This window comes from Lygodium microphyllum, chromosome 16, assembly GCF_053477565.2.
Source record: "Lygodium microphyllum isolate KBCC chromosome 16, Lygodium_microphyllum_v1.1.10, whole genome shotgun sequence".
Lineage (NCBI taxonomy): Eukaryota > Viridiplantae > Streptophyta > Polypodiopsida > Schizaeales > Lygodiaceae > Lygodium > Lygodium microphyllum.
Window position 1 is genome coordinate 89,841,775 of NC_141150.1, and position 26,733 is coordinate 89,868,507.

The 26,733-nt window shown below is 40.9% G+C and overlaps 1 protein-coding gene and 2 pseudogenes across 1 annotated transcript in view; all 3 read left to right on the forward strand.

The window, feature by feature from the left end:
- Positions 1-4,554: 4,554 nt before the first annotated feature.
- LOC148023099 (chaperone protein ClpB3, chloroplastic pseudogene) lies at positions 4,555-5,196 on the forward strand (annotated as a pseudogene).
- A 7,578-nt stretch (positions 5,197-12,774) lies between these two features.
- Positions 12,775-13,437, forward strand: LOC148023100 (chaperone protein ClpB3, chloroplastic pseudogene; annotated as a pseudogene).
- A 6,510-nt stretch (positions 13,438-19,947) lies between these two features.
- LOC148023101 (uncharacterized) overlaps positions 19,948-26,733 on the forward strand; it is a 294,011-nt gene continuing 287,225 nt past the window's right edge. Inside the window, exon 1 of the mRNA XM_087696076.1 lies at positions 19,948-20,702. Within this exon, the coding sequence (XP_087552202.1) occupies positions 20,645-20,702 (58 nt within the window). The 5' untranslated portion in view covers positions 19,948-20,644. The remainder of the gene's footprint in view (positions 20,703-26,733) is intronic.

Consider the following 26,733-nt stretch of genomic DNA (forward strand, 5'->3'; position numbering starts at 1 on the left):
CTAATTTTAGTGATGTGTGGTTGCGATCACATCTTTTAGTGCGTGCACCAATCATGATTTGATGTCTTTACTTCTTGCTAACAAGTTAAGAAAATTTCCTGACCCAAGTATATGAGGGGCTCTCACCTAAAAGCATTAGCTTCCTTACTTGTAACACCAAGTTATAATTAGGGGCGCATGCTAGTTTAGAGATTACTTCAACTATGGTGGAGCTTACCAAAGTTACACACATATGATTAAATCAATTTTCATCAAGTAGACTCATGCCCATTTGGAAGATGTGGTGAGCTTATTTTGCGCCAAGACATTATATATCTATTCTTGTCAATATATGAGAAGTTAGTGCGATAAAATGTCTCAAAAATAAAAGGTTTATTTTTTGAAGTAAATGATGATGCCATATGATGATTGCAACAGATGCAAACCAAGAAGCATCCAAAACAATATCAATTGTAGAACTTAGAAGAGCTATACAATTGCAACCCAAGTGCCACCACAATGGCCAACCAATGGAAAATACAAGGCCAATAGACAAATTTTAATGCCTACAATATGACCCAAGCACTCCTCAATGCATGCTATTTTTTTACAAATTTTTGAAAATTTTCCTAATCTAAAATAGCCCTAAAAAACTTTCATAGAAAGTGTCGTTCATGTCTTTGAAACAAGTGCATTTCTTTTCTATACTATGAACACAAAATAGCTATGCCAACTCACAAAAATCACCAATTTAGGTTCTTTATAATGTGAAAATAATCTTTACCACATGGCTCACAAAATAACTGGTTCAATCCTATGTAGTGTAAAAGTAATTTCTTGCACAAGCAGTTCAAATTGAGCTAATTCAAATACATCAAAGGTGCGAAAACAACTTGCAATGATCCAATTCATAGCCCCAAGTGTGAAGAACCTTCAAAATATCTAGTTCACTAACAACTAATGTAAAAGAAAATTTGTTGAGCAGTTTTTTGACCCAAACCAATTCATAGTTCCAACTAATTTGAACAAGTTTTAATTGTTAATACATGTAAACCTTTAGAGTTAAGGCTTAATGCTTATTAAGCCTTTGAACATGAATGACAATGATATTATTAGGTGGTACAAAACACGCAAGACAAAACCGTATCCTCAATCAATTTGATTCCACCTTTGATGTACTTTGGCAACAACAAATGATGTAGCTAAGAGCATCAAAAGCTATATATTAAACCTTCCAAAACATGAACAACAATAACATTATTAGTAGGTGACACAAAACATGCAAGATAATCATATCATCCTCAATTGATTTGATCCCATCCCGGATGTAATTTGGTAGAAGAGGATATAGTTGGGAGCCTTAAAAGCTATTTGTTAAGCTACTAGGACAAACATATTTTCACAACTTTTTCTTCTCTATGTTTTTGATAGACTGAAGTAGCCCCCCTACTTCAAAATACAAGCAAACCCTATGCTTTCTCGAATAAGTTGACCCCTACTTCCAAGAAATAAGCTACCCTTATGCTTGCATACATCAATACGTGAACCAAATCTTTCTTTAAGCAATCCAAGAACCCAACTAATTTGTCTTTCTTCCAACCACTATTACTTGTCCAAACACTTTGAAATCGGGCAATGGTAGACCCCAAATTGAGCTTTAATAGCTCCCTTAAACCTAGTTATCAACTCCTCAAACTTCTTGCAACAACCTTGTGTGAGACATGGATGCTACATAAAGTATAAATGAGGATGAGACCTTTTTAGTGACCACAAGTCTACCTATTAACCCATTGCAGAATCTTAATCATTTTTTAAATTTTCTTACAATCTTGCTAGGAGCCAATCAAAACATTAAGTGAGATGCCAACACCTAAAGGACAAACCAAATATAAAAAAGGATGATATGGTTGGATTAGTTTGAACCCATACTTTAAGAGCCATTAAGGGGTTCATTTTGGCTTGAATAGACAAGTTTGATTTTTCTAACTACTGATAATAGATCCAAACACATCAACCAACTCATTGTATGTTGATATAAGATTAGCTAGTGATTTTTTTTCCACCTACAATTCATTTACATTATCATCAACAAAGAATTCTGCCACAAAATAACTATCATTATGGAGCCTTGTTTGTTTAATAAATCAATACATTGGCTTTTTTTAAATATGAGAGATAACCATTTACAGAAATTATTTTTGAAGAATTAGTAAAATGAGCTCTTACCATCTTACAAAAACCACTAATGAGTCTCATCATAGACATGATTGCAAGAATAAAAAATCCCATCTCATTTGATTATAGGCTTGATCTAAATCCATATCTATCATATGAGCCATCTTGTGCATTACTTAGCATGTAACCCATGATAGACCTCAATTATAATAAGAACATCTTGCATCCTTAGACCATTGAAACATTACCTAGCACATAACCCATGATAGACCTCAAATTAAGAACAACATTTGGAATCCTTTGATTATTGACCTTGATGGTGTAAACACTCCGTAGCAAAAACTTAAATTTGAAAGCAATATCTTTTGACTATATCTTATTAGATAGATTAAGCATGGTAAGAGGTGTGATTCTTCCCTTATTGATCAACTAATCAATCTAGCCAATAATCCTAATGTGGTTCAAAAGTTCACAAAGATGTGCTAAATAGATAACTTGAATTGCCAAAATGAACTCAACAAGACATCTATCTATTCCAAATGACCTTCCTTTCTTCATTGACTTTAGATCAAACCATTTATTATTGCAAAAAGGGCCAACATAACAAGAGCATAGCATCTTTGGAGATGCACTCAGCCTACACATCTAGAAACTTGGTTCCATGTTCCTTCCATCCTTCTAAAACTTTTGGATCCATAGCTACACTTGAAGATAAGTGGCAATTAAAACTATAGTAATGTTATTATTTTTATCATGATGCAACCCCTCCCCCCTTAATAAGAACAATCAAGTCTTATTTTTTTTCTCAGCATCAAAATATCTAAGAATAGTGCTTGGAAATCTTATAATAGTAGGGAACAATTACTATCTAATTCTACCTTTAGTGCAACCATGATTATTTGGTATATAATAACAAAAATGCAATGACTCCAATGGCAACTTAGATCATCCACGACCTTATGAACAAAAGTCCACACCTTTTTTAACCCCTTCAAGTTAATTATTATGCACACAATTGGATTGAGAGGTAGATACAACCATGTAAGACATCTAAATAGGAACATGATTTGAACCTTGTATTTGAGTATAATACTTGATTTAGGGCTTAATCTACCATTCATCAAATGTAACATAGATCCAATCTAATCATGCCACCCTCTAGATAGTGATTATGCCACAAGTGTAATCATAAAAGCTATATCCTTGGGTTGATGACACAAAGAAAATGAATCTTAAGAAAGTACTTCATCAATTATCATAGAAGAAGTATCGTGCTAGTTTCACTTGAGTTATTAGTCATAATTTGATCCCCAAATAGGAAGTAGAAGGATTGGTAATATTTTCCTCTAGCATCCTCCATCACGCTACCTTGTGCATTGCAATATTGGGTGCATAGAGTGGAATTATGTCACTACATCACCATCACCATTAGTCTTAGCCGCAACCATATACTCCAAGCCATCTACCCATCTTGTGAGGCTTTAAATCATTCTTTATCAATAACAAAGTTCCATCCTTGCCTCTTTGAAATGCTTGTAAATTCTATTATAAAAATCAAAGGATAAGTTGCTATTGCCTACCATGAAATCTTGCACGATTGTGGTATTTGGTTTACACTCCCTTAACAAAGAGTCTAGAACTTGCTTTCCAACTTCAAAGCACATTCCATAAATGCTTCAAATCATGTGCGTATCTTTCTTGTAACTCTACTCATCTTTCATAGAGTAGGGATCACAATATCTTCTTTATCAATGTAACGTGCCCACTCCTCAATCGTGGGACACGTCTTAACAGTCCATCGAGAGATATATCTAGAAGACACCGCCCGACACTCCCAAGGAATGACACGGGGTTTGCCAAATAGGGTCTCTCGAGTCTTCCCCGTAACGGTGTCGTACTGCTGCGCATCCGAGGTGTGGAATCCACCAAAAAGTTGTGTGTGTGACATTTGTTACTTTGTACATACTTAGTTGTTGTGTTTGCACTTTGTTCTGCGTGGGCAGTATAGTGGAGAGGGGGTTGGAGCAAGAGGAACTTATCTGTAATGCTCTAGTTGGCATGTATGCCAAGTATGGAAACCTACTAGATGCGCATGTTATTTTTGATACACTACTCAATCGAGATGTTGTGACATGGAGCTCTTTGATTGGAGGATATACCCAACAAGAACACATTCAGGAGGCTTTGCAACTGTTTGATCACATGAGTGATCTAGGTTGTGAGCATGCTAGCTTCACGTACAATTGTGTTATTGACTTTCTCATCAAGGCACAAAGATTTGATGATGCATTGGAAATGTACAACAGAATGCAGAAAGTAGAAATGCATCCAGATAGTCTCACTATGGGTATGGTTACTCTTGGACTATGCAAAGCCAACAGGAAGCTAATTTCATTGGATATGGGGGCTCTCGTTGCTGGTGCCAAGTATCGAGGAGAATTTGAGGACCGCTTTAAAGTTGTACTGAAAGCTGTTTCAGGATCTGATGGGCAAATTATGCTCTTCATTGATGAGCTTCATATGGTTCTTGGAGCAGGTGCTCAAAATGGAGCACGTGATGCTGGCAACTTGTTGAAGCCAATGCTTGGACGAGGTGAGTTGTGCTGTATTGGAGCAACAACCTTGACTGAGTATCGAAAGTACTTAGAAAAGGATGTTGCTCCGGAAAGACGTTTCCAACAAGTTTATGTGGGGCAACCATCTATGGAGGATACTATCTGCATTCTCAAGGGATTGAGGGAGAGATACGAACTACATCATGGTGTGAGGATCACAGATGGTGCCATAGTGGAGGCTGTCATTCTTGCTGATAGATATATTAGTGTGCACTTTTTGTTTTCTAAGGATGAAGATACCATTAGGAAAGCAGGAGATCCCAGCTATCAAAGGAGAGGGATTGGACTAAAAATAGGAAAAGATCATGAGACTTTCGACCTGCTTTTTGGATTCCGGTGGAGGAGAGCGATGAAGAAGGGGGACCAGACCAGAAAAACGGGGCAAAGGGAAAAAGTTCCAACACCATATGACATGAAAGATGAATGACTCAGAGGTCTCCAAGCAGGTTCTGCAGATGGTCCAGTTCATCTAACATGAAACTAAAGGAGAAGATAGACAATACCGTCATTGATGCAAAATAAGCGATACAGTAACACTCAGAGCAACAAGAGAAAGAGTTTACTGATCTTTCAATTCAATATTGGTGCAGAAGACATTATGTACCCAGACTCACAGAGAGGAGGAAAAGGAATATATGATCATAAATCGGTATCGATGCAGAAGTCATTCTACAAAGCTCTCAAACTGATAGATCTCTACCCATAGCTCTCTTATCTGTATCAGATCTATCCACTGCACCGGTGAACTGTCCGTGAAGGTTAAGGATGTGTGTATCCTTACAAAATCACATCTACCACTACCTGACGAATGGCATGGTCTCACTGATATTGAGAAGCGCTACCGACAGCGATATGTAGACATGATTTTAAATCTGGACGTAGCAAATGTCTTTCGTGTAAGGGCAAAGATAATATCTAGAATTCGTTGAGTTGTAGAAGAAAAGAATCTTGAATCTTCTGAACATAACTGGAGCTCTAAGAACAATCAGGATTACAGGTATGACACAAAGCAACGGCAATCTCCCAATGCCAGCAATAGAGCTGATAACAGTGAAAAGCTCTCAAAGACATTTTCAGAGATTCTTCTCTCTCCTAATTTTACCAGTCTAGCAAAAAGTCAGGCAAACAATCAATCAGAGTTTGGTCCACAAGCTTGGGCAGTCTGCACACAATGTAGTGGTTGCACAGGTTCTATACAGGCTAGGTTTGGCAATGACACAATCGCGTTGAGGAGATCGGTTTGATTTGCCGTGTACCAAGTTTTCCTGATGTATCTATGTATCACCAATAACGTAAGGGCTGTTCTTTGTGTGGGCAAGGCAAGAACTGAGGCAAAGGTCTGATGTATGGAGGCTCGTTGACTCTGTAAGAGGGATACATTATGCCATTGATTTCTTCTAGAATGTATTTGTGATTCGTTAATCGTGCTGATGGATCTTTGGTGCTCTAAGAGGCTGTGCCCAAGATACTTTCTTCCACACAGCCTGTCAATAAAGGTGCATGTAGGGTCAAGCAAGTCTTCAGCTCCGCTTATTTGAAGACGTATGAGATTAAGATGGGATTTTTTCGAGTACCAATAGGACTTTTGAAGTCACACCTTCCTTGAGGATACAAGTGACTGATCTTTTCCTTCAAAATTCTCATTGGCAAGATTTTAAGAAGGCCCTGAAAGAGGGGTATTTTCTTGAGGACTTTGGGATGGCTACACGGCGGTCATTCCGAGAGTGGGTCTACATGCCAAACAAAGGTCTAGCTACTTCAGAATTGATATGAGAATTTGAAGAGAGGTATAGTATGCTTGATGTTATTGAGCAAAGAGCATTGGATGTTGAGAAAGTTGAGCTTTTCTTGCAAGCTGCAGATCCTGCTCTCCATGAAGAATTAGGAGAGCTTCTTGAGGATCGCATGAAGCCTATGGGTCTTAAAACAAATTGGCAAGATGCCCAGGATGCGGTCTCGACTTTGACCAAGAGGCGGATATGGAAGACCCGCCTACAGAATAGATCCATGACACCGACGCCATCTTCAGCTCCTATGTTTGCTTCTACCCCTGTCATTTCTTCTCTTCCTCAGCCAGTTACTTGGCCTATGCCAGTGCCTACTGTTTCTAATCCTCCTGTTCCAAGACCGATGCCGACTCCTTCTGCTCCAAAATCATCCACTCCTTTGGTTCTTTCCTCTCTTGATGACATAATCAAAGGCATAACGGATTTGACATTGGAGTCAGTTAAAGCAGAATTGGTGGGGAAATTAAAAGAGCAATTTGCCTCGACTGCGCCTACTATTTCTTCTAGTGCTCCTAGTGCACCTAGGAGTGCTCCTAGTGTACCTAGGAGAGATCGAAGATGTATTTGGTGTGATAGTACGGACCATCAGCATTGCAGGGATTGCGAATCTTTTCAAGATGCAAGGAGGCAGAATTTGTTATTTTGGGGACAAGATGGCAAGATCTGGTTGACTGAAATAGGAGCTCCGCTTTGCTACCAATTTTGGGAAAGGCGGAATGAAGAAATTAGTAGATGACATGGCTGTGCGTACTTCTTATGTGGCAGCTAGAGGAGATGCTTCTGCATATGGAGTCCAGATTGAGAAAGGTTCAGAGAGTCAGTCAGCATTATGGACCTATGCTATGGAGACGGCAAACAAAGGGAAAATTCAACACACTGTTTTGACTAGGGCAGGTTCTAGCATCAGATCTGAGACAGGTTGGGATTGGTACACTATTTATGCCTACTTGGCTAAGTCTCAGGGAGCAGATGTACTTGTTGAGGAGAAGCGTAAGAGAGACGAAGAGAATCCAAATGCAGCTAAAAAGACTAGAGGGGTGAGTTTGTTACTCCACCTACTACAGGGCCGTCTTTGAGACCAGGGCCAGAACGACAAATGGAGGATGCTCAAAAGAAAGAGAAGAGGCAGGAGCCTAGACAGAGAAAGCAGCCAGGATTTAGATTAATGTCTGATATTGAGACATCTACGGACATGAAGAAAATCTTTAATGACAAGATACTTGGCAGTGAGGTGACTTTTACTATTTCTGAGGTTTTGGGCATCTCGAAAAGAGAGTTTCAAGATCAGTTCCAAGAAGTCATGAAGAGGAAAAGACATACATTGCCTACTACTGATACATAGGGAGTTTTGATTGGGGAGTTAGATGAGGATGAGGATGAGATTATGGTTGAGAATGCTTCTATTTTTCCACAGATAGAGAAGAGGGTTCAGCCTATGCATTATCCTGAAATTGATGAGCCTATCTTGGTACCGCGCAGTCACTTTTCATGGAGTCATTGGGCTAGGGCAACTACAGAAACAATGGTAAAAATTGGAGAGAAACAGGTGCCTTATGTTACTTTGGTGGATCATGGTTCAGAGATTAATCTCGTAGTTCGTAGAGTTTATGAAAGTAATAGATGGCCTATGGATGCAGAGCATGGGTGGCGTATGAGAGCCGCCAACAACACTGCAGGTGATTTGTATGCTACCTGTCCCAGTGTCATGATTTTTATTGGAGATGTAGAGGAGGATTTCCATTTCTTTGTGCAGGATTCATGCTCTTACCCCATAATCCTAGGACAGCCATTTATCATACAGATGCGCATGGAGACAAAAGTAATGGATGATGGATCTGTGGATACTCTTCGAGATGCACCCTTGCCCACTGTGAGGGATTCAGGTTTTCATTAGGTACCGCTGTTCCGCGAGACGACAGTGGTACAGAGCAGAGGAGATTGGAGTTCTTGCCTCCTGGCAGCAGTGTTTTCTCCTCCAATTTTGCTGGAATTTCAGCAAACAGTTCGATGAGTTATCAGAAGATTTCTAAGTTGCCTAGAGCTGCCAGGCAGTACATATGCATGAAGGAGAAAGATTTGAAAAATGCAAGTATTTTAGAGGATGATGAGCATATAGATGCGATGTATGATAGTATGGTTTGTACAAATACGATGACAGAGATGGAAAATATGCTGAAAACTGATATGCAGAGTTGTCTCAGTAATGTATCAGTGCTGTCCCTGGACATGTTTCATGAAATTTCAGATTTTGTGTCACAGATAGAGTCAGCGCGGCTGAGGTGACTCAGCAAAAAGTGTTGAGTGGGTGCTGAAGAAATTCAGCAAACAGAGTTTTCGTTGTGATCAGCCTACAGAGACACAGAGGGCTCAAAACTTTCAGCCAACAGAGTTTACTGCTGAAATATTTTAGCATCCAGAGTTTAGGGCTGTTCCTATGCAGTCTATAGAGCAGAGGGCTGAGGATATTCAGCCACCACCAGAGGGCAGAATTGTTGATTTACAGCAAGATTTGAGTAGTGCAGAGGATCATAATGAAGCCAGGGTTGACACGAAATACAAGACTGTGGATAAGAAGGTGAAGCCGATAGCTGGACCGCTTCCACCTAACAGTGATCAGCAAATAGTTAGGGCTGCCAAGCAGCCAATTTTGAGGAATCCAGAGCATATAGGCCATAAATTTTTAGCAGAGACTCTTACTGAATTAAAAATTGGAAATGGTGATTTCTTGCTACCCTCTAAGAAGCAGTGCTTTCAGGATATGCTTGAGCGACATGGAAGGGGGTTTGCTTTCTTTTCGCATGAGATTAGATGTGTGAATCCAGATATTGTTGCCCCTATGGTGATCTTTACTATTCCTCATATTCCATGGAACCTCCGACCTATTCCAGTGCCTAAGGCACACCTGCCAAAGCTAGTTGACTTGTTGAATGAGAAAATCAGGATGGGAATCCTAGAGCCGCCATCTGCACCATACTCAAATAGGTGGTTTACGATTCCAAAGAAGAATGGTACTCTCCGATTTATACAGGACATGCAGCCAGTAAATAGAGTTACTATCAGGAATGTTGGTATAGGTCCAGTTGTGGATGAGTTTGCAAAATCATTTGCTGGACGTGCCATCTATTCTTTAGGTGACTTGTATTCTGGATATGATCAATTTTAGTTGGCCTTGAAAAACAGGGACATAACCACTATGAGAACTCCTATTGGGCTTGTCAGGATGTGTACCTTGCCTCAAGGTGCCACTAATTCTGTTGCACATATGATGAATGCCATGCATAAGGTCCTTCGTGAGTATATACCTCAGCTTACCATGGCTTTGTTGGATGATGTGCCCATTAAGGGGTGTGCAGAAGAAGAGAAGAATGAGAGTCTAAATGAGCAGGGATGCAGATACTTTGTGGCTGATCATATTGCATCTTGTGAAAAGATTTTGGCCAGGTTAGAAGTGAACTTGACACTATCAGGGCAGAAATCTGTTTTTGGACAAAATGAGGTTGTCATTGTTGGACATATGTGTGGGTATTATGGCAGGAAACCTTCACCTGCGAAGATGGATGCTATAAGGAAGATTACGGAGTATTGTTCTACCACATCAGAGGTACGGAGATTCATTGGAGCCTGTGTGTTTTACATGATTTGGATACCCCATTTTGCACACATAGCAGATTGTTTATATCAGCTGCCTCGAAAGGAGCAGAAATTTTTTTGGGATGAGAGCCACACTAGAGCCATGCGGAAATTGAAGAAGTTATTGTAGATTGCTCCTACTCTCAGGAAAGCAGATTATAATTGCAGAAGGCCTATTGTATTGACAGTTGACACTAGTCTAGTTGGGTTGTGGGTGAAGATGATGCAGATGGAAACAGGTACGCTATTCGGTTTGGGGCGAAAGTCCTAAACGAGAGACAGAGGAGGTATCCGCAAATCAAGAGGGAATTACTGGGAATTGTTACAGCTCTCAAATGTAACAAGGAGTACTTTATTGGAGCCCCAGTTGTGGTAGAGACAGATTGCTTGCCATTGATAGGTATGATTTTACGAGTTGCTCTACTCCGGATATAGCTATGCTGAGATGGATTGCATACATCAAGTCATTAAATCCAAAGTTTAAATGCATAGCAGGGAAGGATAATCCAGTGGTGGATATGCTGTCTAGAGCTAGATATGATGATGAGGAGACACTACTTGCAGAAGAGGATGATGCAGAAATTTCAGCTGCTATGGTTGATCATGTTTGTCATGTCTATGATATTGTGGCTTTCATAGAAGAACTCTATGTTGGAGATTGGTTGCAGATTGGCAAGTACCTTAGTACACTAAGCGAAAGAGATGAATGGACAGATGAAGAGTTCAAGAAGATCAGAAGAAAAGCCTATGGTTATTTTCTCAAGGACGGATTTCTTTGGAAGCACCCGAAGAAAAGAGGTGGATTACCCTTGCGGGTTGTCTGCAATAAAGAGACCCAGTTACAAGTGATGAGAGAGTTTCATGAGAGTCCTTAGGCTGGTCATAGAGGAGTGTGGGCTACTTATGAGAAAATCAAGGAAAATTATTGGTGGAAAGGCATGTACAAAGATGTTTCTCACTTTGTAGAGACTTGCAGAGACTGTCAGATGTATTCGGTGGTGCGTCATCGAGATGAGCTTCATCCGACCTATCCGCTATGCATTCATTATAAGTGGATAGTTGACTTGGTTACTATGCCGATGGGTCTATGGTAGATGAGATATATTGTATTGGCTAGAGAGGATCTTACCAATCATGTTGAGGGTAGACCTTTGAGAACAAAGACCACTAGTGCAGTGTGTAAGTTCTTATTGGAAGAAATTTTCCACAAGTATGGCTGTGTGGGTAAGATCACTGCAGATGGCGGTGAATTAGATGAAAATGAAGCTAGGGAGTTTTTCTCTCAACTAGGAATCAAGTTGGCTCTAACCACAACACACAATCCAGAGGGAAATGGGAAGAGTGAAAGAGGGCATCCGCCGATAGTGAAAGCATTAGCCTAAGCATGCAGAGGACGGATTGGAGAATTCCCGAGGCTTCTACCATTTGCTTTGTGGGCTGATCGTATGACTCACAGTGTTACAACAGGATATATGCCTGCAAAGTTGATGTATGGTCAGAAACCGGTTATGCCGACTGAGACTTGTACTTTGACTTGGTCAGTTTTACCTTGGCAGGAGGATTTGACGAGAGAGGAGCTCTTAGCTCTTCGTATCCGGCAATTGGAGAGAAGACCAGAGGATATTCAGTTAGCTATTAACAGGTTGAAGGTTACTAGACTAAGGACAGGCATCACTTGCGGCCTAGAGCAATAGATGAGGGAGACTGGGTATTAGTCTTTGATAGTAGCCTTGAAAATCAGCATATTGCACTTCAAAAGATGGTGAAAAGATGGTTTGGGCTGTACATAGTCAAACATGTCTTTGACAATGCAACATATGAGCTGACAGAATTGGATGGGACAGTGCTTAGAGTGCCTATTGCAGGAAAAAGAATCAAGGTTTTCAAGAAAAGAGATGATGAGGATTATGCATTGGAAGAATTTGCAAGAGAAGAGCAATGACAAGAAACTCCAGTAGAAGAGACAGATGATATGACAGATAACCTTGCTGATATATCGAAAATAGTCAATGAAGAGATTCATCTATTCGTGGATCTTGACAACAATGATCATGGGTACTTGGCCCATCTGGAGGATGCGCAAGATCAGAGGGGGTGGATGTCGTAGTGCTGCGCATCCGAGGTGTGGAATCCACCAAAAAGTTGTGTGTGTGACATTTGTTACTTTGTACATACTTGGTCGTTGTGTTTGCATTTTGTTCTGCGTGGGCAATATAGTGGAGAGGGGGTTGGAGCAAGAGGAACTTATCTGTAATGCTCTAGTTGGTATGTATGCCAAGTATGGAAACCTACCAGATGCGCATGTTATTTTTGATACACTACCCAATCGAGATGTTGTGACATGGAGCTCTTTGATTGGAGGATACACCCAACAAAAACACATTCAGGAGGCTTTGCAACTGTTTGATCGCATGAGTGATCTAGGTTGTGAGCATGCTAGCTTCACGTACAATTGTGTTATTGACTTTCTCATCAAGGCACAAAGATTTGATGATGCATTGGAAATGTACAACAGAATGCAGAAAGTAGAAATGCATCCAGATAGTCTCACTATGGGTATGGTTACTCTTGGACTATGCAAAGCCAACAGGAAGCTAATTTCATTGGATATGGGGGCTCTCATTGCTGGTGCCAAGTATCGAGGAGAATTTGAGGACCACTTTAAAGCTGTACTGAAAGCTGTTTCAGGATCTGATGGGCAAATTATGCTCTTCATTGATGAGCTTCATATGGTTGTTGGAGCAGGTGCTCAAAATGGAGCACTTGATTCTGGCAACTTGTTGAAGCCAATGCTTGGACGAGGTGAGCTGTGCTGTATTGGAGCAACAACGTTGACTGAGTATCGAAAGCACTTAGAAAAGGATGTTGCTCCGGAAAGACGTTTCCAACAAGTTTATGTGGGGCAACCATCTATGGAGGATACTATCTCGATTCTTAGGGGATTGAGGGAGAGATACGAACTACATCATGGTGTGAGGATCACAGATGGTGCCATAGTGGAGGCTGTCATTCTTGCTGATAGATATATTAGTGTGCACTTTTTGTTTTCTAAGGATGAAGATACCATTAGGAAAGCAGGAGATCCCAGCTATCAAAGGAGAGGGATTGGACTAAAAATAGGAAAAGATCATGAGACTTTCGACCTGCTTTTTGGATTCCGGTGGAGGAGAGCGATGAAGAAGGGGGACCAGACCAGAAAAACGGGGCAAAGGGAAAAAGTTCCAACACCATATGACATGAAAGATGAATGACTCAGAGGTCTCCAAGCAGGTTCTGCAGATGGTCCAGTTCATCCAACATGAAACTAAAGGAGAAGATAGACAATACTGTCATTGATGCAAAAGAAGCGATACAGTAACACTCGGAGCAACAGGAGAAAGAGTTTACTGATCTTTCAATTCAATATTGGTGCAGAAGACATTATGTACCCAGACTCACAGAGAGGAGGAAAAGGAATATATTCATCATAAATCGGTATCAGTGCAGAAATCATTCTACAGAGCTCTCAGACTGATAGATATCTACCCATAGCTCTCTAATCTGTATCAGATCTATCCATTGCACCAGTGAACTGTCCGTGAAGGTTAAGGATGTGTGTATCCTTACAAAATCACATCTACTACTACCTGACGAATGGCATGGTCTCACTGATATTGAGAAGCGCTACCGACAGCGATATGTAGACATGATTTTAAATCTGGACGTAGCAAATGTCTTTCATGTAAGGGCAAAGATAATATCTAGAATTCGTCGAGTTGTAGAAGAAAAGAATCTTGAATCTTCTGAACATAACTAGAGCTCTAAGAACAATCAGGATTACAGGTATGACATAGAGCAACGACAATCTCCCAATGCCAGTAATAGAACTCATAACAGTGAAAAGCTCTCAAAGACACTTTCAGAGAGTCTTCTCTCTCCTACTTTTATCAGTCTAGTAAAAAGTCAGGCAAACAATCAATCAGAGTTTGGTCCACAGGCTTGGGCAGTCTGCACACAATGTAGTGGTTGCACAGGTTCTATACAGGCTAGGTTTGGCAAACAATCGCGTTGAGGAGATCGATTTGATTTACCGTGCACCAAGTTTGCCTGATGTATCTATGTATCACTAGTAACGTAAGGGCTGTTCTTTGTGTGGGCAAGGCAAGAACTGAGGCAAAGGTCTGATGTATGGAGGCTTGTTGACTCTATAAGAGGGATACATTATGCCATTGATTTCTTCTAGAATGTATTTGTGATTCGTTAATCGTGCTGATGGATCTTTGGTGCTCTAAGAGGCTGTGCCCAAGATACTTTCTTCCACACAGCCTGTCATCAATAAAGGTGCATGTAGGGTCAAGCAAGTCTTCAGCTCTATGAGAATTTTGCAGATTGAGATAGGTATAACAGTGACATGAGATTTATTGTCATCATCCTAATCTCTTCTAACACCTAAGGAAGTAAGCGCCTGCATTTGAAGACCTTCGGGATTGAGGAATTTTGCAAAACATCTTGCACGATTGGAGTCTTAAAGTGCCTCCTCTTTGCTTTCAAATCCAGATTTCCTACACTTTGGATCCAAGTAATAATTAGGAATGGACTCCTAAATCTTCTGCTTCTTGTTTATTACATCACTTTGACATTATGTATATGCGTGGTTTTGGACATACCTAAGCATCTTCTTAGCAGGACTCATTGTTCGAAGCTTTAATTGAGACTAAGCTGCACTGCACAGACTAGAATTGGTCTTCTTCTTTTGGGAAATCTCTCAGATGCATGTTAAATCAACAATCTTTGCATTCAATATGAAGATTCTGGAGTTTACTGCTACATAGCCTGATCTTGCTTGATTGATCTTCTATCTTGGAATTTCTCAAGAACCTCTGTGGTTGCGACTTTGCTTTCGAAAACCCTTCGACAACGGAACTTATCTGACCATTCCCACTAGGATCGACCTGAAGTTCGGGTTCCTGGCTAAGGTCAACATTGCCTAAGGTCATAGACCGACTTTTTCCTAACATTTCCTGTTAACATTTCCTTTGAGGAAAGCTCTCGGCTAACCGAGACCACCCTTCCGTAGGATAGACCCATTAGTCACATCCACCACGCTTCCCTCGAGGGTTGTTTTAGTTATCTAATCACCTACCACGTTATGTTTGACACATAAAAATATCCTCCTTAATTAACCCGTTAGTCACAGGTTCCTTTATGTAGTTTAAGGCACAGACATGAAGACAAGATAAAACAAGATTAAACACTTCCTTAATTTATCTTCGAATTAATGTTTGTCTCCTGCAATTAAGTATTCCTTTCTGCCTCCGCAAAAAAATCCTTCCGTCTCCCAGCAACAAAACCCAAAGGTTTATCTTACCAAGATTCTGCCTTGTAACTAGTATCAAGGCCTCGAGATCCCATCTCGAGTCACGTAGAATACTTGTTAGGGTCCGGAGGCATTGGGATTTATGGCCAAAGCCCCCACTAGCACCCAAGCGTCCTCCTACGCCAAGTAATTTCCATGGAGAGACCTCTTGTGGCGAGTTCGGTCCACAATCCCGGTGCGGATTCATAACCCCCTTGGTTAGGGTTTGGCGGCTCGCGGGGGGTAGCTAGCGCCATCCTTCCTTAATTATCCCTTTAGGAAATCAACCATAGCTGAAGCAACCAGCATAATAACAATGGCTAGGAAAAGCATCCCTTTCGTTTCCATGGCAATCAGTCATCTCAGACCCGGCCATGAAATCATCAAACACTCCCCACTTGGGTTAACATCCAAAACCACATTAACAAACAGATGAATGCACAACCTCTTGCTTCAAGGCATCGCAATCCCATTGCATGCACAATCAGAATTTTAATTGGATGTATCAAAACACTTGCTTAAGGGATTTACAACATTTTCAAACCGCCAAGCATAACTTGGGTTAACAATCCATATAGGATTAGGTCACCAGCTTCAATTAGGCTAGGAGCATATCCATTTGCAACAGTCTACGGCAAGACCGATAAAACAATCCGCAGACAACTATACTTATTCCTAATGCACCGGATCTCATGAAGGTCTAGGTCTCTATTCATCGAAACTATCATTTCATGTGTTTCTTTAAATCATGTTTGCGAAACATGAATTCTAAATGACTATTCATGCACTGAACTGGGTTAAAAGCTATTAGTTTATGTGAAATAATGCTAAGGCCTTATCATTTTATGCGCATAAAAGCTATCATTTCATGCATATAATCTTATGCGAATTCCATACTCTACCGTTTCACGCATGCAACTTAGAGCTTAGGGTAAACAAAAACCCTAGGACTCGTTCTTGTTCCATGCACATCATCAATCCTTTCATCCCTTCCACGAGAAATAATTCCAAATTAATTTTAAAGCTTAGAACCTGGGCTTGATTCGTGTGTGCCGCGTTGGTCGTTCCGCTCGCCCCTCCAGCATAACCAATGGCTTGGGCGCCTATGCTTCCTGCGACTTTCTTCTTGGGAGCCATTTGTCCAGACCTTGACGGATTTCGGGTTGACAGGTTCGGAAGAAAAGATCGCTGGATGGGGTCCTTTGCCAAGAGGGTGGTTTGGGCGTGGCTCCTTACAGTTACCAACTCTCACTTCTTTCTTTCTCCCTCTCTCTCTTCTTCTTCTTTTCACTTAATCTCCTACTCTCTCTCTCTCTCTCCCTCTTCTTTCTCCACTTATTCTCCTACTCTCTCTCTCTCTCTCTCTCTCTCTCTCTCTCTCTCTCCCTCTCTTCTTCTCCTCTTACTACCTCTTCTTCTTCTTCTTCTTCCACTACTTCTCTTCTCTCTCCTTCCACCTTTTCTTCTTCCTCTTCTACTTCTTCCTCTCCTTCTCCTCCTCTTACTACCTCTTCTCCTCTTCTTCTTCTTCTCCTGCTCTTCTTCTCTCCCTCTTCTCTCTCTTCCCTCTTCTCTCCCTCTTCTCTTCCTTCTTCTCTTCTCCTTCTCTTCTTCTCTCCCTCTTCTCTCTCTTCCCCTTCTTCTTCTTCTCCTCTCTTCTCTCTCTTCTCTCCCTCTTCTCTCTCTTCCCTCTTCCCTCTTCTCTCCCTCTCCTCTTCCTTCTTCTCTTCTCCTTCTTTTCTTCTCCTTCTCTTCTTCTCTCTCTCCCTCCTTCTTTCTCTTCTCTCCTCCTTCTCTTTCCCTCTTCCCCCTCTTCTCTCTCTCCCTCCTTCCTCCTCTCTCCTTCTCCCTTCTCCTCCTTCTCCTCTCTTCTCTCCCTCCTTCTCTTCTCCTTCTTGCACTGTCCACGAAGCCCGTTGTCGTCAACCAAACGAGGAGGGGGAGGCCTGTACGTCAGCAGAGGGGGGGGGGGGGGGGGGGCGCAGCGTCAGTCGGAGGGCCATGGGGCTGCCTACAACAAAGGGGGGGGTGCAGCTGTATGCCGCCACCTAGGTGGCATGCCCCTCCCTTTCTCTACTCACTCCCTCTCTCTCTCTCCCCAACGTACTATCGGGGGGGGAGGGAGAGGGAAATTTTTTTTGAAAAAATAAAAAAGGGGGGGGGGGTTCTTATGGGGTACTGGGATGTTACAATCAAAATCCTATAAAGCTACAAATATATTATGATGTACTAGAGGCTTCCAACCACTTTTGAAGAGAAAGCTTTGTTTTAATAGCAAAACCATTTTGAACTATATGCCATTTGCCCGTTCTTATATTGTTATTATTATAGTTCCTCACATCCTGAAACAAATTTACTTAACTATTGATCCTCCTTAGGCTAAGATTGCGTTGATAGGACTACCTTTATATGCTTGCTTTTCAACAACTGTCATATTAGAAGGAGCCACTAGAGACTTTAATTGAGGTTGTGCCTTTTTTCTTTTGTTTATATGTGGGTGGGATTTTCTTGGGCCAATTACTTTTGCACGTGACCATCCTTCTAAGCTTCTAGAGGTAGCTTCTTGGAACATTCATACACAAAATGACTAGACTTTTGAAAAATGCAACAAGCATTCAAGGAGGGTGCAAATCCAATATCAATGATGTGCATTTTGCATTAAACCTTCATAGCATTGCCAACAGGGTCATAGTAATTCAAGTGGTTTGAGTGCAAGTTAAGTTCAATGGATGCTAGATTAAAACCTTGGGTTGCAACCTCAATGGATCAATGGATTACAGGTCCAAAGTTTGGTATTGTTGGTTGTGACTTGGGGTACTTTCATGACCTATGTGACATTACTATACATGAAACCTTGGTAACATTGCCAATGGCATTGTATTGCTTTGAGGGTGTGGATTAAGCTCAATGGGTGCATGGGTACAAACCATGGTTGTAGCTTTGATGACATAATCGACTAACATCCAAACATTAGCAATATCAATTGTGACTTTGGGGTACTTTCTTAATGTTTAACTTTGTTTGAGCACACTTTGTGCAATTTGATTTAGTGGGAAAAAATAAAAGATCCCACAAATTATTCATTGTAAATGGGTGGGCAAAGAAAGGCCAGGAGTTTACAAAATGGGGCAACATTTTAAGGAAAAAAAGGCTATTTTTGAGTGTTTGGGGTGAATGTTTGGACATAAGTACAAACTTTTTGCTACATAGGCGGGTTTTGAGTTTATAAGCCAAAAATTTAGCTTGTTGCTTAGGAAACCTCCAAAAACTAGCCATTGGGCTAAAATTTGCATTGATTTGGTCAATTGTTTGCTTCATTAGGGAAGAAACCAAAAAAACTATTGATTTGCTACATCTTCAATTCTAGAATCTATGGGTTTAGGTCAAACAGTGGGCAACCTCAATGGCACAAAAATGGCAACCTCAACGGAGCAACACGGCTAAGCCTTGGTAACATTGGTTTTGTCTTCATGAAATGTGACTTAACAAATCAGATATTGGTACCAAGATTTGCTAGCTCAATTGATAGTGAGATGATGTGATAAACTCAAAGTCAGGGGTTTCATTCTCATGGGTAGTAGTGAAGGCACCCTGTACAATGCAAAAGGCAATTATGGCCCTAGTTGGTTGGTCACCAAGATCAATGTTACAATGGGACCACGTGTTGAGTTGGTTAGCAAGGGTTTGGGTGCCCCTTTGAGTGTAAGACTTGGTATAAGCCTTGGTACTTAATTAATATTAGATCCTTTTGCGTCAAATAAGAGTGGGGCTATGTGTAGACTTGATAAACCTTTTAGATGTCAAATAAATCAAGTTTGCATGGTGTAACATGCCTTCTTTCCTTCTTACCTACTAAATTTATAGTTACATTTACTTTTAAATGCAAGTAGAGACTATATGAGTGGTGGGAGTCTAAGGCTGGTTACACACCAAATGACATATGTCCACTTTGTAATCTTTAACCAATCAAAACACTTATTTAAGGGTCAGGCGTTTGTAGTCCTTTACATACTTGAGAGGACATGACCTGTTGTTTATCTGCTAAATAGGTGAACTCCCCGCCCACTTTTGGATAAGGAGTCTCCCCTGCCCACTTTGTAAAGTGGTGGACAAAGGTGCACTTTTTGCATTTAATAAAAAAAATTATAAGTTTATTATTATTATTATTATTATTTTTAAATTGTGTCCATTTAGTGCGCAAAGGTATGATGCTCATGTCCGTGCCCAATTTCAAAAAGTGCATGCCCACACTCTGAACCGGGGTTGGCCGTCCATCACTTGGTGTGTAACCAGCCTAAGACTTTGGGAATTATCTTGGTCGACTTTCATGACGTGTGACCCAATGGGTAAGATAGGCCAAGTCAAGTAACCGTTGCCTGGCAGCTGCCACGGGAGCTTCAAAGTCGTTGTATGGTGACCATGAAGGTTTCACAAACACATTCTTGTATCAGTCTCACACAAAAAACAGGGCGGAGGAATTGAAACAGGGAATTTATTGCTCTTAGGAAGCGAAACAGAGAGATTTCAGATGTTTTGGTTGCTCGAATTGGTCGCCCCCAATGCAGAAAATCGATGAATGAAATGATCAAGCAGTCCCCTGTTTATTAAGCAGAATTAACAGAATTCACACAGTGCCCTGTGTATTGAAGGAGAACTAACACGATTCGACAGCCTAGGAATTGGAACAGGGAAATTTTCCTCTTAGGAAGTGAAACAGAACGATTTTATATGTTTTCATTACTTGAATTGATCGCCCCCAATGCGGAGAATCGCTAGCTGACATTATCAAGCAGTACCCCGTTCATTGAAGCAGAAATAGCAGAATTCAAAAGTACCCTGTTTGTTGAAGGAAGAATCGATAACAGAGATGATCAATCAGCACCCTGCTTATCGAAGCGAAATTAACAGAATTTAAAAGTTTCCTGTTCATTGAAGGAAGAATGGATAACTGAGATGATCAAAATCAGGAACCTGTTGATTGAAGCAGAATTAACAGAATCGAAACAGTACCCTGTTTACAGAAGCATAAGTAGCACAATTCAACAGCTCACTGATCATTGCAGGCCACTTGACAGCATCAATCAGGCAAAGTTTGGGCTGGCAATACCAGGGCTTCACCCAGCATGACTATGGGCAGTCTTAAGCAGATGCTCTCTCTTGTCTCTCCACAAGAGTATCAAGGTGAAGAATTTCTTCTCTTATATAGAGATATGGATTATATCCAGCCTTCTGCAGTCTGTACAAACGGATTTCATCTCTTTTATAGAGACATATAATACATCAGTCTACATTTCTTCTCATATTATTGTTTTTGTCATAAGAAACTGCTCTTCTGCAAATGCAGATATCCACATGCTCATAAATGTGTTTTGCTTTGATGTTCTTGTCATTGAACTATAGACATAAAGAATGACTGCACAGCTATAGCCACATTGGACCCTAGCTTTAACCTTAACACTTTGAAGACGTTGGACTGCTTCTCTTGGCCGAATTAAAATCCACTGGAGAATGGTGCTGTTGATGATGTTAAGAGTCATGTTTCATGCTCTTCCACTTTTTTTGGGAGGTGTTAATCATCTCTAACAGAATGGAGGCCAAGTGGAGCTGACGATGGATGCCCCCTCCTAATACTATTGGCACCTCATGCACCAGATCTACCATGCGATGATTCTCTTCAACATGGCCCAAAATTGCTTGTGAAGCCATCAACCTAGAAGTAACTGACACTTCGATGCAACCAAACTTTGGGTCACCATTGCACAGCAATTTAACTCTCCAAACTCTCCAAACTCTCCAAGCTGCTTGCTTAACAACTCCACAGGCAATGCTGGGGGGACTCTGTGTGGAAATATATAGGGTGGTAAATTGTCTAAATAGTACAACAGATGGGCTGCAAATCCATCAAGCTAATGAAAGAAATACTTTTAGAGGTATTGCCCAAGTGATGAGGAGCATTAGAGGAAGGAGGTTGAGGAGAGAATATGTGATTAGGTGATCTCGACAATGCTTGCATGCCCAACTTGCAGTCCCTTGTGAATAAATTATTCAGTCCATTAGGGCAATAGTTGCCTTGGTAGTTGCAAATGCTAAAGAGGATGGCTCTTGAAATCTCTTCTTAGCAACAATCATTTATGAGCTTCAGAGGGTAGAGGATGATTAAAAGGCATATCTAAGGATTCTATTTGCCTTGAAAGGTATGAGTGGTTGGAAAGTGGTGCATTAGCAAGCAACTCCTGATGCTCATTGAAACCCTAGTGTTGAGTGGCTTTGGCCAAGTCAGGAGCCATTGATCCCTTCTCTAGTATGAATGAGCTATAGGAGCTTTTCCACTACCGATTGGTAGGTATATTTGTCACAAAGTTATGCCCAAGAATCCTTTGTGAGCTTCCCAGTAGGATCTAGAGATGTGGCCACTGGCCATATCTTGTGTGAAAAGTGCTGATCCACTAACTCAAGTGTGTGTTTTTGTTGGTGTACAAAGTTACCCTCCCCATGTTGGACAACCTCCATGCCCAAAAAATAGAAAAGTGACTAAGATTGATAATCTCAAAAGTTGAGCAGAGCTATGTCTTAAGATATGTAATGGTAGCATTATTTGAGCCTATGGTTGATAGATCATAAGCACATAGCTTACCTCCTCTGAAGTGGTTTTGATAAACAAATTTGGTGAAGCTCATCAGTAGCACCTATATGGAGCCGCTAGTGCTTTGATAGTTAGTCTACTGATAGTTCATCAGTAGCACATATATGGAGCCACTAGTGCTTTGATAGTTAGTCTACTAGAGGAACTAGGTTTGGTGAATAATTTTCATTTCAAAATGGTTGATATGTGATCTTTTAGTGTAGCTCAATTGGAAGCTACCCTAGTTGAAATGGAGTCATTGGTTGTGATCAAGAGCATAGCCCCATTATAGCCTACTGTTAATTGTATACGAGGTGCACTACACATAATCTATAATTAACCAACATAAACATAGTCTTAATTATGGATGAATCACTCTTTACTATTTCTATTTTAGTGAGGGTAGAATGGAAGTCATGTGTTTTAAGAAAATCATTCATTCTATTAAACTAGGAGCATAATACTTGCTTTAGCCCATAAAGAGCTTTCCACAAATGAAAGACCTTATGGACATAGTCTAGAAGAGTGAATCCGGGTGGTTGCTTGACATGGACCTTCTCGTTCAAGTACCCATTGAGAAAGGCATGCTTGATATTCATGTGATATAGAGACCATCCACTGTGAGAGGCTACTACAAGTTATAAATCGAATGAAGTTAGCCTTGTAGTGGGTGCAAAGGTTTCTTCATAATCCATGCCATGCTTTTGTTAAAATTTTTGTAGTATAAGCCAAGCCTTGTATTTATCCAAAGTTTCATCATCTCTCAATTTAGTGCGAAAATTCCATTTGGTCCCAAAAATCTTCTTAGGCCTTGGATGCTCCATCAATATCTAGGTTCCGTTCTAATCAATGCTTTCTAGCTTCTTCTCTATGGAATTGCCACACAAAATTGTTAGATATGCTCAATGCCCTAGCCTCATAAGGTGCCACCAATGATCCATGGTGCTCAAAGCTGTAAGGCCCCCATTATGAGGAGAAGCCATATGTGAGCATGGACTTTGGGTGGGTTCTCAGTTGTATATCAGATGAGGTCTATGTGACCAGCTGGCAAAAAGGTAATCTTATGGATCTAGTCTTTGGGTTAGATAAAGTAGTTGTGTTGGTACAACTCGATGCACAATGCATGGAGTTGTGGGGTGTGCGAGTTATCAGGGGCCTCTATTGTGGGGTCCAGGAGCCATGGAAGCGGCCCTTGTTGGGGTTCACAAGGGGGCTTTGGCCCCCTTGATAGGGCACCCCTGGCCTGATGGTAAAGGGAATATTCCTTGGCCAACTAGGGAAGGTTCATAATACGGTCGGACTTGTTGATTAGACTACCTTCCCGGGCTATAAAGGAAAGACTCCTCTAAAGCCATCGTCACTCTATCTTTCACACCCAGTTAGAGTTCTTCCAGCTACCCTAAGCTCTTCGCCTATCATCTGTTTGGATTGCCATCTAAGCTTCACAGTGGAAGCACACGGGTGAACAGAGCCATCTTTGTATCAATTTGTTTGAAATTAAAGCAATCTCTGTTTTTCTCATATTTGCTGTGTGTTCTCTACTCCTTGCTCATATTTTGTCTGCTATGCCTTGTAATTTTTACATGGTATCAGAGCTAGGGGGATTTGAGGAGTATGATGTTGAGTTCAACTTAAAGGAGTTTGAAGACTTTTGCAAGAGCAAAGAGATTAAGTGTCAATCAATGACGCCTCATACACCTCAACAGAATGACGTTGAATGCCAAAATTGCACCATTGTGGAAATAGCAAGCTGCATGCTTAACGGTAAGGGATTGCCTAACCAGTTTTGGGCAGAGGTTATTAATACTGCAGTCTATATTCTCAATCGGAGTTACACAAAGGCTCTTAAGGGCCAAACTCCTCATGAGGTCTATTCTAGTAAGAAACCATTTGTCTCACCTGTTGGATGTGAATGTTATGCACATGTTCCAAAGGATAAGAGAAACAAGTTAAATTCAAAAAGCACAAAATGTATATTCTTAGGTTATAGTGATGAGCAAAAGGCTTACAAATTGTATGACTAAGAGGCAAAGAAGATTATAGCGAACCGTGATGTGGCATTCAAGGAGGAGCCACATACAGTGGAGGAGGAGGATAGAAGTTCTTCCACTTTATCATCAAGCGAAGAAATAGTCCACTATGAACCTATCCCAAGAGTTGTCCCTACTCTTAAGGAGGAGGAACCATCATTTTCGGATGATGAGAAAAAAGTTCACCAACCTGCAATTATGCCATTGGAAAAGCCATTACCGTGATGGGCGAAGCAGCTCTATGATCGTAGTAATCCTATGCCTACCACAGCTAAGGAAAAGGCAGATGGACCAAGGAGGTCACTGAGAATAGAGAAGCAAATAAAGTCTTCTGCTCATAGAGTCAATATGGCCTTGATGTGCTGAGATTATGAGAGAAGTAAAGGAGCCATCAAACTTGGAAGAAGCACTTGTCGATCTAGGATGGAGAGTAGCTATGCAAGCTGAGTATGACAACATCATGAAGAATGACACTTGGGAGTTAGTGGATCAGCTAGAAAAGAGGAAGATTATTGGTACCAAGTGGGTCTAAAAGGTAAAATACAAGGCTGATAGCAGCTTAGAAAAGTACAAAGCCAGATTAGTTGCACAGGGATTTTCAGAAGTTGAAGGATTTGATTTTTAAGAATCATTTGCTCCAATTGCTAGAATGACGACTATTTGTACAGTACTTGTAGTGACTGCTCATAAGAAGTGGTTAGTTTACCAAATGGATGTCGAATCAACGTTTTTGATTGGTGACCTCAAGGAGGAGATGTATGTGGCTCAGCTACCGGGGTTTGAGACCCCCCATTTTGAGAATAAAGTTGTAAGCTGAAAAAGACATTGTATGGGCTGAAACAAGCCCCTAGAGCATGGTACCAACGGATAGATAGATTCTTTCTAGGTTTGAATTTCAAAAGATGTGCCTCAGATGGTAACTTGTATGTTTAGAAGGATAGTGAAAAGTTTGTAGTGATTGTCCTATATGTGGATGACCTTATTACATGTGACTATGAAGATATGATCTATTAGACTCGAAAGGCTTTGAGCTCTAAGTTTGAAATGACAGACTTGGGCTTATTGCACTATTGTTTGGGGATTGAAGTCTAGCAAGTGCATGGCAAAATCTTTATCTCTCAAAAGAAGGATGCATGGGAGATCTTAAAAGCATTTGGCATGATTGAATGTAAAGAGATAGCTACACTTATGGAGGTCAATGTGAAGTTATCCATCGAAGATACATCAATACTAGCAGACATTGGGAGGTATAGGAGGTTGGTTGGTAGTTTCATCTACTTGTGTAACACTAGGCCAAATATCAATTTTGCTATTGGGGTTTTGAGCAGGTTCTCAAACAAACCCCAAGAAAGTCATTGGAAAGCTGGGATATGGGTACTCAGATACTTGAAGGGAACTCTTGACTATGGTATCACATACAATTTTAGAAGTGCTCTCATGGGAAACTGTGACTCAGATTGGGCAGGTGATAGTGATTCCAAGAAATCAATTTCTGGATATTGTTTCTCTTTAGGTTCAAGAATTTTCTCTTGGATCAGTAAGAAGCAACCAATTGTGGCATTGTCTTTTATCGAAGTAGAGTACAAGGCAGCTGCCCTGATGGGGGTTTGGGGCAACGCTCCCAGCCTGACAGTAAAGGGAGTATTCCTTGGCTGACTAGGGAAGGTTCATAATATAGTCGGGCTTGCCTACTAGACTACCTTTCCGGGCTATAAAAGAAAGACCCCTCTAAAGCCATCGTCAATCTATCTTTCACCCAGTTAGAGTTCTTCTAGCTACCCTAAGCTCTTCGCCTATCATCTGTTTGGATCGCCATCTAAGCTTCACAGTGGAAGCACATGGGTGGACAGAGCCATCTTTGTATCAGTTCATTTGAAATTAAAGCAGTCTTTGTTCTTCTCATATTTGCCTTGCGTTCTCTACTCCTTGCTCATATTCTGTCCGCTGTGCCATGTAATTTCTACAAAAATGCTTTAGAGTCTCTTGCCCCAATAGTTCTACTTAGATAGCACTATATACTCCACTATAAGGACAAACAAAGATATAACAGTAGATGTGAGCTAGAAGAACTTCTAGGTCCCTTTGGGATGGTATCAATTGGAAGGATCCATGAATCTTGTATGGTTTGTTGGTACCATCGAGCTAATAGGTCCTTGGAAGGAGGCTTGAGATTCGAAGACTCCTAGGTGGGTTAGGAGATGGGAGTAGGCTTGGCTCAAAAGGCACGATTTCAAGGAGTGTAGGCTAAGAGGTGGATGGAGAAGTCGGCTGCACGATGTTCCTCTCATCAAAGACAACATCTCTTCTTTGTAGAATACAATTTGTATGAGGATCATATGACTGAAATACCGTAGCTTCGGAAGAGTAGCTTATGAAAATCAAGAGCTTTGTCTTGGGCATGAGCTTACCCATCTTATCATTAGGAGTATGCATGTACACAACTCCTAAAGACGTGAAGGGAGGGTATAGAAGGTCGAGCGTTGTGAAATGCTTCGAAGGGGGTCTACGGGGGACCATCACTGTTAATGTACATGGTAGTGTTAACAACTTTTGACCAGCG